The sequence below is a fragment of the Balaenoptera physalus genome (assembly GCF_965194825.1).
Source record: "Balaenoptera physalus genome assembly, chromosome: 7".
Taxonomy (NCBI): domain Eukaryota; kingdom Metazoa; phylum Chordata; class Mammalia; order Artiodactyla; family Balaenopteridae; genus Balaenoptera; species Balaenoptera physalus.
In genome coordinates this window covers 9206706-9228795 of record NC_138886.1, presented here as the reverse complement: position 1 = coordinate 9228795, position 22090 = coordinate 9206706, and the positions used below count along the sequence as shown (strand labels likewise).

Genomic DNA, 22090 nt, shown 5'->3' with positions numbered 1-22090 from the left:
TCTTTGCCTGAATGTTCCTTGTAAAATGGGGTTGATGATGATGATTTAAATAATAATAATATGTAACCTCATGGGATTGTCGTGAGAAATCAGTCAGTACACAGAAAGCACCTAGACCAGGGCTTGCACAGGGCAGTTCAACTAACTGTGAGCTGCCGCCACTGACCGCCCTCTTTGGGATTTAAAGAAACTGATGCCAGATGAGAGGGAGGGGGCAGGTCCCTGTGGCTCCAGCCCCCGGGGTGGGTGGTAGAGCCGTTCACCGGAATTGGGAAGAAGAAACAGGAAGCTCCCAAGGGAAAAGAGATCCACCCTTGCTTGCTTCTCTTTCCGAGAGGGCAGAACAATGCCTGCTGCCTCTGCCAAGGTCCCCTCGCGGGCTCGGCCACGTGCAGGCAGAGCCCCCACGATTGATTCCCACCCACCGGCTACGCTGTGGCTCTTCAGGGATTGCGGTCTATTGTCTTTGAATCACACTGCTGGGGAGTAGTTTGCATAGATTCCCAAGTTTGTAATTAAAACAATTGAGAAACAATTTTTACTGTATAAAAAAAAAAGAAATCTCTTTTAAGCAGATGTTGTGCTGTGAGCCCTGTAGAAATATTATCTTATCATCAAGCCAGCACAGTTATCTCAAAGCTCAAAAGAAACCAAGGGAACATCTTTTCTCCTAACCCAGCATTTTTTTAGCGCCTAATATCATTTCACATTTAAAGGTGACAGCAATATCTTTAACGTTTTTCTATTGGATTAATAACGTTTAACGTTCAAAGCAATAAAGCAAAATGTTTTCGTGAGGCTGCTTTATATCACTAGCGGAAAATTCAAGTTAAAAAAAAAGACCACACACACAAAAGTAATAGACGTCGAGAGCCATAAACTCAAAAGGGAGCCTGGGCGTGGAGGTGGTTTCTCGAGCTGGCGGTTATGGGTGTGCAAGGCGTGAGCCCCGCCCCGCCTGGCGCCAGGAGGGGCTTCTGCACTTGGCGTGAGCGCTCAGCACCCTCACCCACTCCCCCAGCCATTCGTCTCCCCCCAGCAGCGGAATATGACAATGTTAGCATTTTTCATTTCCCTGACGTTACCATTAATAAAGCAATGATCCAAAAGGGGCTTTGCTGAGTCTGTCCTTTATGTTCCCATCACTCACGACTAGATAATTTCACACAGGATCGTTTTAAAATTAAATGACGATAAAAACGCTCTGCTGTTCTGTGTTCACCAGTTCATAGAAGTCTATCAAGTCATTAATGTGTCATGACAAACTGCTCGATGGATACAAGAGTAATTAATTATTTGAATAAATAACAAGTTGAACTTGGGGCTTTGAACCACAATGACATATGCATCCCATTAAGGGCGTCTTAGAACCTTTCCAGGGCGCTGGTATGAAGAGTTAAAATGCAGGCCAGGGTACTGGAAATGATGAAAAACAATTTCGTAAACACAGGGTAATAATTTTACGAGGAGAAAGCCAAAGTGTCACGTTTCCATGCCCACATGGAGTTCGGTGTTAAAAGTTCTCCGGCTATGGCCATTTCAAGATACCACTTCATCAGTGATGATTTCAGAGAACAATTATACAGATTTTCATAATCACCATTAATCTCTGCATATTTTTCAAGATAATTACAGCAATTATTATTTAGATTTCTCTTTTATATGCCCATTGTAGAAAGGAACAAGTGCTTATTATACTGGATAGTTCAAAGAACCTTGGATTAAAATTCTTTGTCATCTCCGCACTCATTATTTCAACTCATGTTGCCTCTGAAAGTTCATCAGCTCTAGAAATGAGAGCAATATTATCAGGCTCTATTATTAAATCTTAAGGTTGAGCTCAGACTGTGGTTAGCGAGGATGGCTGAATTGTTCGTTTGTGGGACTGCTGGGTTCCGTTGGAATTACTGTCAGGTGGCAGGAGATGCCCATGACAGATGTAGTCAGAGCTGGGTGGCAGCCTCACACCTATTTTCCGTGATAGACTTACAAAGTGAGCTCACAACCAATATTTAGAGAATACATTTCTGTGACATGCCCTTTAAAGGTTAATATTAAATCTGAAATCTGGGTAATTTGTGGCATTGTACTTCAGAGACACAGCAACCAGATAGAAGGGAGCCCACTCCCCAGTATTCCACATCAAATCGGGTGTCAGCCGAGGCGTCAGTTCTGTCTGTGGCTGCTCGTTTTCTTCACATTACCGTGCTCCGGGGAGCTTGTCCACTAGAGCTGAATTTTGGAAATATGATGTACTGTTTTCCCGAGAAGCTGTTTCCCAGGGAAAAGTCCCTTGAACGTTCTGCTGATTGGAAAGGCACCTCTGTGTCGGTCAATGTGCCTGCCTGTGCCCTGTCCCAACTACAGGTGGTAATTCTGTCGTCTCCTGTCATTGCGCACCCTCTGTGGGCACCAGCAGCCTGCCCTCCTCACAGATGCTGCAAGTCTAGCTACATGAAGGGGAGGAAGCCCAGGCCTTTGGTTTTGAATTGGGAAGTTCAGTGTTTGAGAAAAATACAAGGTGTAGAAATGGGGTTTTTTTCTTTTCAAATTAAGTTTTTTTTTAAATTTTTTTAAATTTTATTTATTTACTTATTATTATTATTATTTTTGGCTGTGTTGGGTCTTCGTTTCTGTGCGAGGGCTTCCTCTAGTTACGGCGAGCAGGGGCCACTCTTCATCGCGGTGCGGTGCGCGGGCCTCTCACTGTCGCGGCCTCTCTTGTTGCAGAGCACAGGCTCCAGATGCGCAGGCTCAGTAGTTGTGGCTCACGGGCCCAGTTGCTCCGCGGCATGTGGGATCTTCCCAGACCAGGGCTCGAACCCGTGTCCCCTGCATCGGCAGGCAGATTCTCAACCACTGCGCCACCAGGGAAGCCCTAAGTTTTATTATAAAGTTACAACCTGGTTCGAAGGCACACAGGCAGTGCAGTCTTACATAAACATAGGTTGGATTTCGACCGTTGTGAGACTTCCCGTAGCAGGTCGCTCTTCATTTGGTGCATGTGTGACTGTCACTGTGGCGGGGCTTTTGGAATCACTGGGCAGCTTGGGGAGGATGAAGCCGGGGGCCTCCCGCGGTGTGTGCCCCTCCAGGGCCCACCCCCGACCGCAGGGCTCAGGGCCTTGGCTCCGGGGCGCTCATCCTGAGTTCTCCCGTTTACTCAGGGGCGCCCAGGCCCTGGGGAGTGGGATCCCACTTATCACGATCAGAAGGGCTCTGTGCTGTTGGTACCAAAGTGTCACATTTTGTACCATTTTCCTTTAACCTGTGGGCAATCTTTTCTCAAATCTTAAAATCTATAATGAGGTTATACCTTTCCAGCTTGTGTGATGCTCAAGCCTACTATCCTATTGTTAAAGTACTTGGGCAAACAAACAGGTAATTAAAAGCTTATTCATTGATCATGGAATCGGAAGAAAAGGAGTTAGAATGTCTCTGTTTCACGGAGTCCTAGAGAATTCCCATCTCGAAACACAGCTTTCTTCTGAAAGGTGGCCTTGCATCATTTATCTGTCCGTCGCCTCATGCTTGCAGGCCCTGGGCTAGCCTGGAGCTTGTCATCTGGGGAAGGGCATTGGGATGGATGGTTGCAGTAGAGTGGCAGTGGGAGCACGGCCACTGACTCCAGTGAGTGACAGCTCGGAAGGTGACCCACATGGGTAACTCTCAGCTGGTTTGGGGGTTTCACGGACAGGAATGGGCTCTCCAGGCCGAGCACACAGCAAGGAGAAGGGCATATCACATACAGAATGCATGGCTTGGTCAGGAAATGGTGAGTAGGTTGGCGTAGCTAGATCCCAAGGTGTGGGGAGCCAGGGTGGGAGGGCAGCTACACCACAAGGCTAGGTTGGGGTCAGCCTGTGAGGGCCTGGGCTGAGGCATTTGGACATCACCCCTTAAACCTGAGGAAACAGTTGAAGATTTTAAGTAAAGGAGTAGCCTAAGGAGACCTGCATTGAAAGCCAACTCCAGAGATCCCTGGGGCAGGTATGTCTGTCTGGGCCACGAGTGCTGTCTCCCTGGGGCGAGAGCCCAGAGGACACCATGAAGACCCCACACATGCTGGCTTCTTAACACCTTCCAGCTCTGCGTACCTTCCGTTCACATGTTCGCCCTTCTCGATTATACCTTTCTGCTTCCATCCTTGGATGACTCCTTCATGCCACGTAGGGAGGTGTTCCCACCTCTTCCTCAAGTGGTGGGAAAGCAGTGGACTTGGAAGAGCTCCCTTTCTATACCAGCTTTGCGGCCCTGGCCAGGCCCCTCCCTCCTGGGCTTCAGGTCCCTTTGGCAGAGTGGGGGTGGCGACACCCATGGGGCTGCTGGGAGGTTTAAGAGGGCACGTGTGTAAGTGCCCCGACGCTGTTCCCTGGACGGACGCCCCTGGTGCAGTGCTCTCTGGAGCGTGGGTCAGCGCTGGCTGTAGACACCCGGACGCCCTGGGACACCTTCTCTCCTTGCCCTTTGACTCCAGGGGTGGGGAGGGGAGGGGAGGGGAAGGGAGGGGAGGCATCTGGCCCAGAACCTGCTATATAACTCTTCCTGATTGTTGCTTTTGAGAAGGCTGTTTGAGTAGAATCTAGAGGAAGGCTAGAGAAATCAGTTTACCTACAATGGGCCAACCTTGGTGGATTTTGTACATTGTATCTTCTGAGGTTTAAATCCAGGTCTCAAATCACCAATACGTATTTAATACTTAAGGTGATTGTTATGGTTTGTGAGACTGAGAATGTCAGGGTTGGGAGGGATTTTTTTTAACATCTTTATTGGAGTATAATTGCTTTACAATGGTGTGTTAGTTTCTGCTTTATAACAAAGTGAATCAGTTATACATACACATATGTCCCCATGTCTCTTCCCTCTTGAGTCTCCCTCCCACCCTCCCTATCCCACCCCTCTAGGTGGTAACCAAGCACCGAGCTAATCTCCCTGTGCTGTGCGGCTGCTTGGGAGGGATTTTTGAGATCATCTGATGGCCCAGGGCTGCACACACCTAGCTGCACATATTCTCACCTGCGAGCTTTGAAGAAGACTGATGCCCGGAGTCCACCCTCGCACCAAGTAAATCAGAACCTCTGGGGGAGGAACAGCAGGCAGCAGTAATAATTGTTTAAAGTTGCCAGATGAGCACCAGCCGAGTGGCTGATGTGGCCCAAGCCGTTCACTCACAGATGAGGACGCTGAGACCTGACTGGCCTACACGTGGGCCCCCTGACTCCAAGAACAGTTCTCTTCACTGTTATTTATTCTCAGTGCATCATATCAGGAGGTCCATGATGTTGGCATGACCCAGCATTGGTAAAATTAGCTGGGATCACGTGGTTGAAGTGCTGTTTGCCAGGTTTCTTCACTGTGAAATTTCTGTTTTTCCTTTTGTAATTAATACGTAATTTGTGGGAAATACTTCAGGACTATGTAAGTAGCTCATTCCTCATCAGATTTTCACCTACTAGTTTTAGCACCCATTCATTTTATAACTCCATCCTTCCTTCAGTATTTCTTACTTGGCATTTTTTTATAAGGAAGAGCTTTCCCTTATCCCCAGTTTGTGTGTATTCGTGTGGACTAGTGGATTCTTATTCATTCTTATCATTATTTATTTTGATGCTCAAATTTTTTCCATATTTAGCCCATGGGAGCCCTGGCTCCTGTGTCCCTCTGATGCATTTCCCCGATTCTTAGAGAACGTCTTTACTTTCTGGTGCAACAAGATGTCCCAGGTGTGTTCCTTCCCTGCTCAGTGCTGAATCAGCCATTTCTCCAAAGAGCCCTATTTTTTTTAGAGGAGAATCCTGGAAACCAAAAGCTGGGCCCTGGGTATGCTCATCACTCTCGAGGTGCCATTGCTTCCAGGGCCTCAGCAGATAGAAATATATTACGTGTGTGTGTGTGTTGGAGCACATACACGTGCATGTAAATGTACATGTGTATTTACATATACATATCTACATGTATTTACACGTATACCTGCTTTTCTTTTTTTGAAGTATAGTTGATTTTCAATGTTGTGCTAATTTCCACTGTAGAGCAAAGTGACTCAGTTATACATATATATATATATATATATATATATATACATACATTCTTTTTTTTTAATATTCCTTTCCATTATGGTTTTTTTTTAAATTATTTATTTATTTATTTATTTATGGCTGTGTTGGGTCTTCGTTTCTGTGCGAGGGCCTTCTCTAGTTGTGGCAAGCGGGGGCCACTCTTCATTGCGGTGCGCGGGCCTCTCACTATCGCGGCCTCTCTTGTTGCGGAGCACAGGCTCCAGATGCGCAAGCTCAGTAATTGTGGCTCACGGGCCCAGTTGCTCCACGGCATGTGGGATCTTCCCAGACCAGGGCTCGAACCCGTGTCCCCTGCATTGGCAGGCAGATTCTCAACCACTGCGCCACCAGGGAAGCCCTCCATTATGGTTTATACAAGGAGATCGGATACAGTTCCTTGTGCTATACAGTAGGACCTTGTTGTTTATCCATTCCAAATGTAATAGTTTGCATCTACTAACCCCAAACTCCCAGTCCGTCCCTCTCCCTCCTCCTCTCCCCCTTGGCAACCACAAGTCTGTTCTTTCTACAACGGAATACTACTCAGCCATAAAAAAGAGTGAGATAATGCCATTTGCAGCAACATGGATGGACCTAGAGATTATCATACTAAGTGAAGTCAGAAAGAGAAAGATAAATACCATATAACTTCACTTACATGTGGAATCTAAAATATGGCATAAATGAACCTATCTACAAAACAGAAACAGACTCACAGACATATATCTGCTTATTAAAACCAAGTTTATACTAACACCTCCAATTTTTTGATCCATCATCACCGAGTACCTTCTAATCTCCTTCGCATTGTTTTGCCAGCTTCTCTTCCTCAACCTGAGTGTTAACTGTCAGCATCCCTCAGTGTTCCGTCCCAGGCCTGCCTCTATCCTCACGTGTTTTCTTCCAGAACATCTTCCCTTCTCTCGTGTCCTTGGTTATCACCATGCCGGTAACTCCCAATCGCTCCGTCAGGGCTCACTTCTGTACTTGCATCCGGGCGGTCCTCACCAACCAGTCTTGCATTCTTGGTCATGGCGTTCCCACCAGTGTTGGCCAGGGTCTTCCCTTGGATGTCTCAAAAGCCCCTCAAACCTGGCACATCCAAAATGGAACCCACCAGCTCATCCCCACGCTTCCTACTCCACCCCACTGGCCCCCACATCCGTGCCTGGCGTCCCTTTCTCCCAGCTGTTTGAGGCAGAACTTCAGACGCCCCTGACTCCGCCCCCTCCTCCCTTACCCCTCCACAGCCCGTTGCCGGATCCCTGGATTCTGCCATCTACATATTCCTCCATGTGTCCCCTCCCCTCCGTTCCTACTGTCACAGTCCTGGTCCAGGCCACCAGCCCCCCTTGATTTACTGTCACAACCTCCTCCTGGTGGTCCTGCCTCCAGCCTAACTCCCTCTAATGTGCCTGGACCAGGAGACATCCCTCAAATATAAATACAGTGTGTCACTCTCCAGCTCAAAAACCCTTCAGTGGCTCCCCAGGGGCCTCACGGGGACATTCACGCCACTTTAAATGGCAATCAAGGCTCCTTATGAGCTGGCCCTCGGTTGTCACCCCACCTTTACTTCTGTGCAAGTGTAACAAAGACTGAGATAGATCTGTAGCTACCCCGACACAGAAACCCTCTGACAGGTGAAAAAAGCAAATTGCAGAACAGTTAGTTATGCTGTGATGCTATTTTTATTAAAAACACAAACACATACCCCCGAAAAATTCTACATTTCTTCTGTACATGCAAACATATACATAAGCCCATAGGAAATGGGCTGGGGGGGGGGACCTCAAGGACTGTGCACAGACCACTACCCCGGCTCTTCCCCCGAGGAGACCCCCGAGATGCGGCTCTGGAGTCAAGGGGTGCTTAACGTAGCTGGACTATTGGAATTGTTTCTTTAGAGAATGTATTCGTTTTTTGAGGGGTTAAAAAAAATAAAACTTAAAAATATATATTAGTTGGTTTTGAGAAGGTGAAAAGAGCCCTGGAAATGAAAGTGCATCTTCCTGCGCTGGGGCCCGAGCCCTGCCCAGGCCTGTCCCATCCCCGTCAAGGCTTTGCCTCAGTCGCAGGAGGACAGTGGGTTTAGACCATGCCTGCCTCCCCAGGAATGTGCCTGGTGGCAATACCCCTGTGTTGGCCCCTCCGTTCAGCTTTTTATTCTGCACACCCAAAGCCCTTTTTGTTGGTCTCGAGCTCACCGAGGAATTTCCGTGCGTGTGCACTGGTGAAGCAGGTGTGAACACATGGTGATGGTGACTTACCCAGGAGCCCCTCAACAAGCAACAAGGAAAAGTCTCACTTAATTGGATTTTATCTTTACTTTGAGCAAAATGCAGTTGGTCTCTGCCGCAAGCCATTAAGTACTTACAAAGTTTTGAAATGCGTTCCTGTAGCAGAGTGAGGACATTCTCTTTCATCTATTTAGAGTCCCTGCGGGGCACGTGGCCCAGCCTCCGTGGGCTCCCGCCTCCCAGCAGAGACCCACGAGGCGTCCTGCTACAAAGCCCTGGGGGCCCGCTGGGCGGTTACTCCAGAAGGAGGGGTGTAGGAGGGCTGGAGGGCCCTCGGCTTCCTCCCAGGATGTGGGGACGTGGAAGGGTGAAGCAGGCTGCAGGGCTGAAGTGACAGTTACCGTCAGGTGCTCCGCGTTTTGGAGGCTGGAGGGGCGGTGGGCAGAGAAATGGCGGGGGAGGCTTCCTAATTACCCACGCGAAATAGAACCTCAGAGAATATTCGTTTATGGTGTGAAGGCGCCTTTATTTGAAGAGTATGGTATTTCTGACTAACCTGGTGAATTAGCCTCCTGACACCCAGGGGCAGTTTTCTTCTCTTTGCTTTGGGGGTTCTTTTCCAGGGGACATTTAGCACCTGGGCCCAGCTTGGGCCCTGCTCCTGCCGTTGAGCTTGACCTCAACGGCAGATGCCAGGAGAGCCATGGTCCAGACACCAAGGGAAGCCCTCCTGGGTAGGCTTCGCTTCCGCACCTCCAGAAGCCTTTGGATCAGGAGTTACAGCCTCGGGTTACGTAATTTAATGTGGATGCACTTGTGTTTTTATGTAAAAGCAGAGAGAAGAAAAAGGTCTACCTTGGAAGGGCTTTTCCTCTAGTGCCGTGATGATGACAGTTATTGAGCAGTTAGTTTGTACCTGAGCATTATGCTTTTTTAAAAATTTTTATTTATTTTTTATACAGCAGGTTCTTATTAGTTATCTATTTTATGCATATTATTGTATATATGTCAATCCCAATCTCCCAGTTCATCCCACCCCCACTTTCCCCCCTTGGTGTCCATACGTTCCTTCTCTACATCTGTCTCTATTTCTACCTTGCAAACCGGTTCATCTGTACCATTTTTCTAGATTCCACATATATGCATTAATACACAATATTTGTTTTTCTCTTTCTGACTTACTTCACTCTGTATAACAGTCTCTAGGTCCATCCACATCTCTACAAATGTCCCAGATTCGTTCCTTTTTATGGCTGAGCAATATTCCTTTGTATACATGTACCACGTCTTCTTTATCCATTCGTCTGTCAATGGGCATTTAGGTTGCTTCCGTGACCTGCTGAGCCTTATGCTTTTATCTCATTTAAACTTCACAGCAATCCAGGTATGATTTCCTTCCTTCTACAGTCAAAGAATCAGGCACAGAGAGATTGAACGCTTGTCCTAAGTCAGAGATGGGGCAGAGGGCCTGACCTGAATTCACTCCTCTGAAGAAGCAGTGGGCTGCTTGGTGTGCCTGCTGCAGGCCCCTGGCCCCTTCTGGTTTCTTCCCGTCGGCCATGCTGCGGAGCGGCCGTGGCTGTCCCCCGTCCCCGAGGACAGGCAGACGCGGAGGCTAAGTGGCCTGCCCAGGCCCCAGGGTGCTCACGGGCTAAGGCCCCTCTTTCCTCCCGCGGAGACACCTCATGCGTGGGACTCGGGAGCCTCTCGCCGTGGCTGATAAATCACTCCTTCTGGCTTATGAATAATGTGGCAAAACAAATTACTTTGGGGATCTAGAAGGAAGTTGTTGGCCTTGTGTAAACTCAATTGGAATGTCACCTAGCAGACAGCTCTGGGGCGTCTACAAATGTCTTCCAAGGAATATCCCCAAAGTGAAATCACCAGGAAAGCCGAATGGGCTTGGTGTTTTGGTTTGCAAATGAGTTTTGAGAAATGGCCTTGAAATCTAGAGTTGCTGGCATTTTTCCCATCACAAATTGTAAAGAACCTTTGAAATGCCGCAGGAAAGGGGAGAAGAAAGGGCCAGGTTGCTGATTATTTACAGCTCTGAGCCCCAAGCAGGCCCACAGAATTAAAGGTCTCCTACCATTCCAACTGCATTTAATTTTATTCTGAAAATGACTGCCTGCCAATAAGCCACGTTGTTCACCCTCATCTCTGCAAGGACTTCTGAGGAACCATGACCAAGCTCACTTAACACCACTTGGCAACTGTAAGCAGACAATTGAGATGCTAGTAATGGAATCTTTTTAAAAATTTCACATTTTTTTACCACATGACTTTACGAATCTCTTTATCAAGGGTGTTGAAATTAACACATGTGTCGACTGGAGTATTTCCTTGTTGAGGAAGGAATCGGCAGGCCTGACCAAGGTGATGGGCTGGTCCTGGTCCGGTGCCTTTGGGAGCTGGTCAGCGGTGGGTTTGTGCTGAGCCCTCAGAAGTCCGGGGGTGTGCATTTGGAGGGGAGAATCAAGGGAAGACGCTGAGGGACTGCCTTGGCAAGTACAGTTACACAGTAGCTCCCATACGCAGGAGCTGTGACCCTATCCCCTTGCCAGGCAGAGTTCCTACGGATTCGTGGCAGAGCTGTCTGTGCAAAAGCCGAAATCCAATTTTATGTCCAAACAGATACGGCACCCAAATTGGACTTCTTCCCCTAGGAAAGCAAAGGCAGGTATCCCGGTCAGTTGGGGGGGGGGGTGGAAATCACCCCCCCTCCTTTCCTTCTTTAGAATAAGGGGTGGTATTAATACAGTAGCAGATTAGAGCTTTATTTGTTTAAACCTTGCAGATTCTGTAAGCATTCACAATCCTCTTGACTTGTAGTGCCTGATTGTAAAAAGAACAGTTGAATGAGCTCATTGTTTCCTGGTTTTTTTCTTTAATGTATTTTACAAACACTCTGGTGACAGGCCTGACACACTGATTTCTATGTACTCGCACTTCAGTTTGGGATTACAGCATTAATAACAGAGTTCCATGCATCATGCCATTTTTAAGCATGATCGTTATGATAAAGGGCATATACTTAATTACAGGCCTGCTTAATTACAGCTCTGCTGAAGCTCGTTTGTTTAGGAGAATGCTAATTGCACCACGGAGCCCACGGCACATCCTCGCTTTCATCTGCTCTACACCGCTCGGTGCAGAGGATCAGCGTTTTGTTAAAACTGCCACCAAAACTAAAATAGAAAAAGGACAAAAAAGGAAGACGGCGAAGAAAGCACTGTCCTGGTCCTGAAAGGGAGCCTGCCTGGCACGGGGCTCTGGGTTGTCGCAGAAGCCCACGTTGGCTGTGTGCCCCTTCCAGCCCTCACAGCACCTCCTAGGACAGCTGGCTGTGTTGTCCCTGCTTTACAGGCAGGGCGGCCAAGGCTCAGAGAGGTGAGACTGCCTCTTGGCCACAAGTGCTGCCCCCTTGAGTTCAGGCCCCTCCTCCCTGCCACACCCATGGCAGCGCCACACCCACGGCTCTGGACTTGAATCCTGGCCCCATCAAGCTGTGTAACTCCTGCAGCCTCAGTTTCCTTAAATGTAACTTGCACGTGATCATTTTGAGGGTTAAGTTATTTGGTGCATGTTCACTCTCTAGTATGTGGTCAGTAAATGTGGTTTCCTTTCCTTTTCTCTCTTTCTAGCCTAGAACTGGGCTAGGGGAGAAGTTCTGTTACAGCCAAGGTTTAAGGGAGCCGAGGGGCCTGGAGAGCGGACTGCTCTGGGCCCCGGGAATGCCGCCGTTGGTGCCAATGAGGAAAGGACAGGCTTCCGTGTCCTGCCTCTGGGTTGTGACCGTGGATCGGTCAGGCCGTGTCCGTGTGAGAACCCTGTACAACCCCAGGCTGACTGGGAGGGCCGGTTGGGGGGCGAACATGTACCCCCTGAGCAGTGGCTCCATGAGAGCTGCCCCCTCGTCACGGCTCTCCCTCCAGCCCCTCCACTGCACGTCACTCTGAGTAGGACTCGGCAGCAGGCTGAAGACTAGAAGGAGGATCACGGTGAGGCCGAAACCCTGGCCTCAGCTTGGGAAAAAAGGAAGGAAGGAAGTAAACGCGGCTCCCCACAAGGAGCCCAGACGGAGATGACCTATGAACTTCTTTTGGAACGCATGAAAAATGCGTGCCATTGATTTTAAGAATTATGTTTGGCAAACCTCTAGATATCTTAAAATATGGAAAGGCTGCCCAGATAAGGAGAACAGAAATGGATGTCATGGAATTAGAAGGAGATTTAGCAGTCCCACAGATCAGCTTTCTACCAACACACAAAATCCCTCCCTAACTCCCTGACGAGCGGCCGTCCACCTGGACCTTTGTCAGCCCGTTCTGCTGGTCCTGCCTTCTGCCTTTCCCCGAGGAGGGCAGGGTCCCCCCTCTGAATCGTGCCCCGTCTCTCTTGCCCCTCTTCCTGTGACAGCTCTGAGAACATGTGCAGACATTTGACCACATTCACCTTCAAGGCCTCTCGTACCTGGACCAAACCCCATCTTGCTGCACTTCCCGTGTGCCGGGCACGGCACTGGGCTCTCGGGTGCCAGGTGGGGTGCAACGATGAACAAAAGTGGACGGCATCAGGCCTTCCCGGAGCAGCAGGTCTGATGGCTTCCTCTCCTTCCCTCCTGTGGGCTGGCTTCAGGTCCCTCACCATCTGGCAGGCTGCCCAGGACGACCCTCTGAGAGTGCAGCCCCGGTACTGAACCCCTCCCTTGAGCCCGGAGCAGACCAAGGTGGCGGCTCCCTCACCCCAGCACCAGGACTGCTGCACTGTCCCTTACAATGCCATCCCTCCCCCTTTCTAAACAGTCAAGTCACGCTGTTGACTTGTTCAACTACAGACCAGTCTTTTTTCATGTCTTCTGCTGTTATTCCAGCATGAACATCTCTTTCATTCCATCTAACGCACTTGGTGTTTTGGACCTAAAGTACAGGACTTAGCACTGACCTTTGGTAAATTCCATCTGTTAAATTTAGCCCGTGACTCCAGCTTTTTGAGATCTTTATTGGTCTTCTGTTATCCAGTTTGTAGACTGTCCTCATCAGCCACATACTGGATAAGCCCACTATGCATGTCTTCATTAGAGTAATTGATAGCGCCCTGGGCACCCTCCAGAGAGGTCACTTGAGGTCAACATCAATTTATTAATCAGCTTCTTGAACGTCTAGTGCAACCAGTTACGGATTCTCCTACCTTAACGTTGTCCAGCTGTATTTATCTGTCTTGTCCATATGGGTAACATGGGAAACTTGTCAAGTGCTTTGCTAAAATCCATGTTCTTCTCAGCCTACCATAATCTTGGCTATATTAGATTTTTTAAATAAGTGGAACTTGGTTGGCATATCATCTGTTTAGCAAACTCTCACTGGCTCCTGGGGACTCTGGCTCCCCTTTCCAGGGACTCTGGGCGTGTCACCATGGCGACTGTTCCTCTCAAGCCAGCTCCCATTCGGGAGCTTCAGCCCCTGGGACCCTATGGACTCACTCTCTTTTCTTCCAAGATTGTTAAAGTCTGTTTTCTAGAATACAAGGAGCATCCAACTGTGCCCGTCTTTCTGTCCTGAACTCTAAGATAAAGTGGTAACTTATCCCCAAGTTTGCATCTCTCTCCCTTCCCCAGACAGCTCCCCTTGAGGTCGGATTAGGTCCGAGTGGATCTCCACACCATCTCCTCTGCTGCTAAACCCTGTCAGGAGGGCATCAGCCCCACAGTCCGGAGGGCCACCCTCACTGCCGCCTCTTGCTTCGCAGACAGTCTTGGGAAGGCATCTTCCCTTTCTTCTCTCCAAATGTCCCCAGGCTGGAGCCCTGTTACAGGGGATGCTGAGCGCCCCAGGAACCCCCTGTGCTGGGACAGGAATGCAGAGGTGGCTCACACGTGGATGGCCAGAACCCTCAGCTGAGAGAGGAGATGCGGCCCTGGCTAGGCACCCAGGGGGCCACTCTGAGCGGATCCCAGAGGGATGGCGGTGGGTGGACGTAGGGCGAAGGGGAGGGGCATCCTGTGCGGAGGGGCAGTAAGCACCCCACCTTGGAAATCCTCCTGTCTCTTCCCTTTGTACGCAGGCTTGACTGCCAGCCTCACGCTGGGCAGGGGTCACCAGCCTTCCTCACTTCCACCCAGCGCTCCCCAGGTCTCTCATTTCCCGGGGTCGTCGGGCCTTTGCAGGTCACTTACCACCTTGTCAGAACACCAGTTCTCTGAACATGTGTTGACATTTGGATGGAAACAACTGTCACCAGGGAGAAGGGTGATCTTCACCATATCTTACCAGAAACCCCCAGACACTAAGGAGGTCTTTAAACACCAAAGGCAGAAAGCCTAGTGAATGAACGAGCGGGGTTCTCCGCTTAGCAATGTGGCCAAAGATGTGCTCACTGGAAACCGCTCTCCAGCGTTGGGTTGGATTGCTTCCCGAGCGCAGGAAGGGAGCTCTGCCCTGGGCCCCACCATCTGTCTCCTGGGCAGAGAGAAGCTGGGAAAGAGGTGCGTGTGTGCAGACACGTGTGCAGAGAGCAGAGAGTGACATGGCCAGGGCAGGTGACAACAGGGGGCTTTGAGAATCTGAAGGAGAGGTAAAGTAGGCCGTGGCTTCTAGCCCCTGACTTGGGGTGGCCAGGATGGGGGCGGTACCTTAACGGTGAGGGGGATGGCCAAGGGAAAAGTGGCTTCGAAAAGACCATGATGGGTCTGATGGGGCTCTTTGCACACAAGCCCACCTCCTGCCCCATAGGTCTGAAGGGAAGGAGCTGGTAGAAGGGCCAGCGAGACACCTGGTGGGGGGCGGGGGGGGACTGGTAATGTCAAAACCGTGAAAGGCCCTGGTGTGGAAGAAGCAGGTTTGCTCTCAGAAATTTCATGTATACCTCATGGAAGGGCCAAAGACTGGAGTCACTGCTTGACACTTGTGTGGGCTCTGACCCCCAACCTGTGAATGATCAGAAATGCTGTCAGTGTTGCATGCTCTCCTGCCTCCGTGGCTTTTGAAAGGGGGCTGGGGTCAGAGTGCCGCATGGGGTGAGCCTTGACTCCCAGCCACGTTGAGTGGACGGTGGCAACTTCTGGGAAGGGAGCTTGGCCTCTCCTTGGGTCCTGGGTGGGCCTGGTCCTGCTCTTTCTAGAAGGCGTCGTGGCCTTTCAGGGACCATCTGTTCAGGGATGGGTTTTCCCAGCTGTAAATGAGCATAGGTGCTCAGACTTCATTAGTATATTTGCGTGTGTGCTGTACTGTATAAGGTTACTGTGGGCTTTCCCCTGCCTTTCTGGGGAGCTGTCACACTGTCCCCAGTGCTTAGCTGGTCCTCTTCCAGGCAGTGAGGACAGGTCGCAGGGCCTCCATGATGCGAGGTCTCTGACCACAGACTTCTCTGTCGGAGCCCCGTGGCCAAACAGGCTTCCCAGGAAAGGAGGAAGTTTCCAGTGCAGCAGCTGCGGCCAGCTGTGCTATTGCTTTTTCCTCAAACTTCCCAGAGAAGGTTCCATTTTTATCTTCCCAGAAATTATGAAGGTAGCTTAAAATGAGACATTTGGCTCATCTCGCTGATCAGAGGCTTTGTCCCAGATTTCTTTTCTTTCTTATTTCCTTTTCTTCTTTCTGCTTCTGTGACTCTTATTCCTTAGGACTGAAAAAAAATTGTCCACCACTTGTGTACCAGAGAGGGCCCCATCTTAGATGTCGGGGGAGGCAGAGATGATCGTTTCCCAGGGAACTCATCACTCCGTTTCTTCTTATGACCACAATTTACCAGAAAACCGCTGCCCTCGGCGTGATGCTCCACGCCACGCCAGTGGCTGGGACCAGGGAGGCCGGGTTTGGCCTCTGCTCATACCTGAGGGCGAAGCCGGGCCCCAGGAGAAGCCCCCGCCCGCCCCACAGCCCGCGGCTGGCGGGCCTTCATGCTGCGGGGTACCGGCGTCACGCTCGGTCCAGCGCGACCTGCTCCTCCGTGTGCCGAGGTGTCCGCACTGACGTCATAATGCCGCTCCTCCCGGGAGAGCGCGCGCTCGGGGAGGCAGCTCCCGGTCGTGATTTGACAGCGATGACCTGGGGACTCGGTGGGCGCGGGGCTGTGGGAAAGGAACTGAACCGCTGACACCACCACCCCCGCCCCGTTTTCTTTTGCTGCGGACCCATTCCCGCCCCTTCTGTGTCCTGTTAACACTGAGCAGACAGGGGAGCCGCGATTCAGCCCAGGAAAGCGGACCAGGAGCCGGCGATGGTGGCCGCGCAGCCCCGCCTGCCGAGCACCTGGGCGCCCGGGGCGGAGCCTCACACACAGCCCGCTCGCACCTACTCGCAGGCCGCGCCGTCTTCCTTTTAAACTCGAGCGCACCCAGAGCCATGGCCAGGGTCCAAACCCAGTGTGTCTGACTCCAGAACCACTCTTTCCTCCAACCTGGACCTTTCCCGCGAGCCTGACAGCCCGGCTGGGATGAGGCTCAGCTGGAAGGACGTCTCACCAGCACGCTTACTGCCCACCTCCTCGCCGAGCGCGGCCTTGGCCCCTCAGCGCTCGTGCGCCTCTGTCCTGCCACCAGCCCTTCGGTGGCTCCCACCGCTTACAGGCTGGACCCCGGGTGGGCTCTGGACCCTTCCCTGCTCTCACAGCTCGTCTGCACTTCGGCGGGGCGTCTGCCTCGCTCACCAGGTGTGTGTCCTTCCTGGGAGCAGGAGTGGTACCTGGGCACCCATTGCCCTCGGCCCCACTCACCTGTGCACGTGTCGGCCGGCTCCAGCCCCTGACCGGCCTGTACTGTCTGTGTCAGTATCTCAAGGTGCTGAATGGTGCATCAATGGTGTCCGTAATGCCATTTCCTCTTTGTTTTTCTTCTTTTGCAGCAATGGATGGTGTGCCATTTATGATTTCAGAGAAGTTTTCTTGCGTTCCAGAAAGTGTAAGTTTTAAGCACGATCGCCCTCCCCTTCTGCCCCACTCCCCTTCCCCTGCCCCTGCTGGAATCACTGCTGTCCTCGTGTTCTCCCCCCGCTGGAAGCTCAGCCCTGCAGCCTACAGCAGGGCTGCCTGAGAGCCGGAATTGGGTCGTGTTCCTCCCTGGGCCCCTTCAGCTAATACTGCACATAGTGGGTGCTTGAGAAGTGAAAGAAAGGATGAGGGTGGGGAGGGAGCGAGACAGACTAGCAGACACACTCAGACGCAGCCGCAGCCGAGGCTTTCTGATTCAAATGTGATGGCAAATTGTACTGAACTTCACCGGCTGTAAATGTTCTTGCTTTCCAAGCTCACCTTATTAATTTCTGTTCTTTTTTATTTAACAAAGTCAGTGTCCAGCAGGAAGAAAGCTGCCTCACTTCCCCATTGTCATTGCCGCATTCCGTGATGACCACGTTCTCTGCTCTAAATCGCAGGCATCCGAATGGCAGGGCTGGGCCTGCTAGTGCTGGGTGCCCTGCAGCTGGGGGTCTCCCACCCACTGCAGGCTAGCACGGACCCCATGATACACGTGAGGCAACTGAGGCCAGGCTGGGCCCTTGAGCCATCTTTAGTGACAAAGGGATTGAGTGAGCTAGCTGGGTCTGACGACGGCCAGAACCCAGATCGTGAGAGGCACACCCAGCACTCACAGCTATGCGGGCCCCGCCTGGCACCCCTGTGCCCTCTCTCCGGTGGCGCCTGCCCCCCAGTGTGGCAGTGGCCCTCCCTCAGCTGTGCAGGCCTGGTCCATGCTGGCTCAGTAGACTGCTTTCTGGGCTTTTTAAAATCCTTTCTGCAGAAGTTTGCTTTGAGTAGCTAATAAACATGAAGGCCCTAGTTTGGGCACCAGCTAAAGAATCCTTCAGTGTTTTTCTTGGACCCAGCTTAAAACCACCCAGCTCGCGATTTGACCTGCACTGGAGTTTCCATTTTCATGAAATATAATAGGCCTCCTCTGAACCCTTCTGGTAAGCAGCTTAATCTTGAAAAACGCTCGTGACTTGACCTGCGGAGCATGAGTAACTTCAGCCGACTCCACTTGGCCGCGTTGCCATGGAGATGCTGGCGCCTCTCCCGCCCACTCCCTTGGAGAGGCTGTTCTGTCCTGCGCACCGGCTCCAATCAGGAAAGTTTAGTGGGGCAGTTAGAGCCTAATGATACAACAGCTGGACCTCTGCTGGATCCCGGGCCGCTCGGGCAGGCAGCCCCACTCTCTCACCACTCGGGCTGGCAGCAGGAGAAAGCCAAACTGTTTTGTGGCTACTGGCAGAGCAGCCCCAGGAGCTGAGTGCCTAATTCGGTGGCCCTGTCCCAAGATCGGGCTCTGCCGACTCAGCAAGTGCTCAGGCAGGCGGATTCGGGCCAAGCCCAGTGCAAGAGCTTCTGTGTTTAATCTCAGCAGCCCAGCCGGCAGGGCCCGCCCGCAATGCTTTGTAACGGGAGAGGAAATGCTCGAGTGATTAACCTGCCGCTGCTGCATCACGAAGGGGCACTGAGCCCAGTTAGAATCCAAGGTCCGTGGGCTCAGAGCCGGCCTCTTTCTACCACCTCTCCCAGGAAATCCACCCCCTCCAGGCTGCAGTTCAGAACCGTGAAGGCCCTGGGGTTTTGTCAGAGATTCTCAGGTTTCACCTGTTCATCCCCGGCTGCCAGCTGCTGGCCTGGGCTGCAGAAGGCTGGGCTGGTACCCCTCGGGAATACAGACCACTGATGATCCCTGAGGGGACTCGGACCAGGGACCTCAGAGACCAGGTTCCCTCTGCCCCTCACCATGCATTATTTCAGCCCAGGCTTCTCTGGGCCTCCAGCTGACTCTTGTTGCCATGTGTATTTGATTTTTCATGCTGTCTGGAAAAGCCAGCGTTTTTAAAGAAAGGTCCCCATCTCTATGAAGTTACAGAAACACCCATTAAAATGCAGTGTTACCATTTTCCACCACCACTGACTTCTTAAACGACAGTTGATGGGCAGTTACTTCATTTACCTTGCATTTTCAAAGACCTGGAATTCCCTCCAGCTCCTTCTCTGATGCCAAGGAATCCCGGGCAGAAGATTGGCTGCCTGCCTCGTGGAGTTCCTTAGACCCGTTCCAGCACACAGACGCGATGTCAGGGCGGTGTGGGGAAGCCGTGGCCACCTCCATCCCCGCGGCTGCAGAAAGAGCACACCGGCTTTTCCTGTGGGCAGGGAGAGACAAGAGGCAGAAATTATTGGTGATAGTCATGGTCTTTCAGGAGAGCCGTGACCCGCCCCCCGGGTTCTGTAGACAGGTGCCTAGGCTGGGGTCCCCACCGGAAGGGACCCCGGTGACGGCCAGGTCTTCTGAGTCTGCTCCTGCTACTGGTCCATTTACCCTCACTCGTCACTATAGTCACACTGATGGTTTCCATGGAAAAGGAGTGGAGAAAACGCCAGATCACAAGGGGGTTTGAAGTGTCACAATTGTGAATAAGAACAAATGTGAAGCAGCATTTTTCCAGCCGTTTAAAAGGATGACTTGATCTGTATTTTCAGATGCAGCCCTTTGATCTCTTGGGAATCACCATCAAATCTCTGGCAGAAATTGAAAAAGAGGTAAGCAAGCTTCCCAGAGTGGGGCAGGTGGGGGGCCTGGGTCATCACTCACTCGACCCAGGGTCTCCCATCCCCATTAGGGTTTGTGTTCCAGGAACAGGAGGGACCTAGGTGTGGGGTGACCCTCTGAGAAAAATACTTTCATTTCACTCAAGTTTATTTCTGAGAAAAAGAAACTCACTTTTAATGTGTATATTACTTAAAGTAATAGGACAGAAGGTTTTACGTGATACACGGAACAATCAATTCTGCTTCATTTTTTTTTAAATGTCATGGCGTAAAGAAGGTAGAGGTTGGGGGTGGGTGGGTGCGGAGTTGGTTTTTCCTCCTTCTGTTTTATTATTTGCCACCAGTAGGAGTTTGGGGAAATGTCAGAGGCTCTTCGTGATTTAGAGGAAGGATCACGGTACATTCCATTGTGCTTGATAAGCCAGACCCCACTTGGCAGCCTGTTTCGAAAGAGTTTGGATGTTTTCCTAATAAAAAAGAAAGAAATCCAGGATTGGAGCACATGTGACAACTCCGAAGAAAGAGAGTTGAGATAATGGAATCAAGCTAGAGGTCAGATCTGCCGGTGGTCTCCCCACTTTCATAAGACAGCGTTAGCGTGTGTGTCGTCTTTCACATGTAGACAGTTGTTAAGCGGTCACATGCTTGCAGCCAGCTCTCCTCTGAGAGGCACATTTGTCTCAAAGATGGAAATGGTAGAACCATTTCAATATTCTCAGTTCCTCTGGGTTTTCTGTTGTGTACCCAGCTTGCAGAAGCAGGTTGCATTATTGAAAGATGGCTGAAATCAAGGAAAATTGAATCAATGTAGTACAACAAATTTCTAAACCTGTCATAGCAAAAACAAGACAAAAAAGTCCCCTTTTGTCTTTGATTTTCAGTAAATCATAAAAACCCACGTGATTGTCATCTATAGATGTTGGGGGGCGGATAAACTTAGGAAAAAGAATGTCTGGCTCCCACACCAGAAATATACATGTGCGTGGAGCCCCCGGTCAGCCCTGCTCAAAATTGAGGCGACCGTCCGCTTACAGACTGCCTTTGCTTGGGGTCCCGCACAGAGTGGCGCCAGCGAGCCTGTGTGGAACGCCTTTGCCGGGACCTGCTCTGGCTGCAGGCAGTGAAGCAGGGCCACGCGTGGCCTGTGACCTTTCAGGATGGACAAGGTCACACAGACCTTAAGGGGCGCGCGTGGGGGTCCGGTGGTCACGCCCCCTCTCTGCTTAAAGCCAGGATAACAGTAGAACCTGTCTCACGAACACTAAATGGATAGATGTGTGAAACACTGCGGGCAGCAATTGCTCATCGCCCTGGGTAGGCGGGGTAGGTGGTGAGTGCCAGAGACGGGGCAGCTGTGAATGTCGCCCCTTCTCTCCCCGCCCATCCTCCTGGGCTGTAACCAGAGCCCCGTTCACTTAAGCACCTGCTACATGCTCTGCTCTGGGCCTGGGCTTTACCTCCGTCATCACCGATTCTCACCCCAAGTTGACCAGGTGGCATTGTTCCTCCCCATTTCATGGGGCAGAAGTTGAGACTTAGCGGTGAAATAGTAATAATATTAATACCCAAGACAAGATTGAGACCTAGCGTGTCATACTCCAAATCCGCTCCGTTATGACGTAAAGTCTGTTGCTCCCTGTCCTCTGATGGGGCTGATGGTGACAGTGGTACCTGGGAGGCCCGTCGACCTGGGTTCTGACCCCGGCCGGGCCTTCAGGCTACCAGGACGGGGTGAAATAGGAGAGAGCCCAGTGCAGAGCCAGTACATGTGGTGGAAACCACCCTAAGTTCTCTTAATTCTCTTCCCCACTAAAGGGCCAAAAATGTGTTTGGTTTGAATGCGTCGTCTTGATGTCAGGTGCTCTGAACAGAGCCCGGCGGGGCAGAATCCTCAGTTCCTCCACTTAACCTTTCTGAGCCTCAGTTTCCTCTTCTGTAAAATCGGGATAGTAATAAAAGTGCCCTGTAGCATTTATGGGTTTGACCGAGACAGTCATGGAAGTGGCTTAGAACAGCACCTGCTCTGGCTACTGCCCAGTCAGTTATCGGCGGCTGCCGTCATGGTCATGGTCATTGTTACTACTGTTCCCCTGATCCACAGGAAGCGGGGAGAGTCGGTGTAAGTCTGTCCTGTTGCAGCCTGGCGAGCTGCCCTCTTGCTGGTGGTGGAGCAGAGACAGCCCCGTTGACCAAGCTTGACTTGCTTCCTTGTTTTCAGTGATGAGTTAAAAACACACGTCTGTGTTCTCTGTTGAAAGAAATTAGAGTTAAAGAAAATGT

At 51.0% G+C, this 22090-nt stretch overlaps 1 protein-coding gene across 4 annotated transcripts in view; it reads left to right on the top strand.

Annotated features, from left to right (window-relative positions):
- Positions 1-22090, top strand: part of MVB12B (multivesicular body subunit 12B) — a 185669-nt gene that overhangs the window by 143389 nt on the left and 20190 nt on the right. For all 4 annotated transcript variants that reach the window (XM_082467829.1, XM_082467827.1, XM_082467826.1 and 1 more), the window contains 2 exons: positions 17134-17189; positions 19742-19801. In XM_082467829.1, the coding sequence (XP_082323955.1) occupies positions 17134-17189; positions 19742-19801 (116 nt within the window). The remainder of the gene's footprint in view (positions 1-17133; positions 17190-19741; positions 19802-22090) is intronic.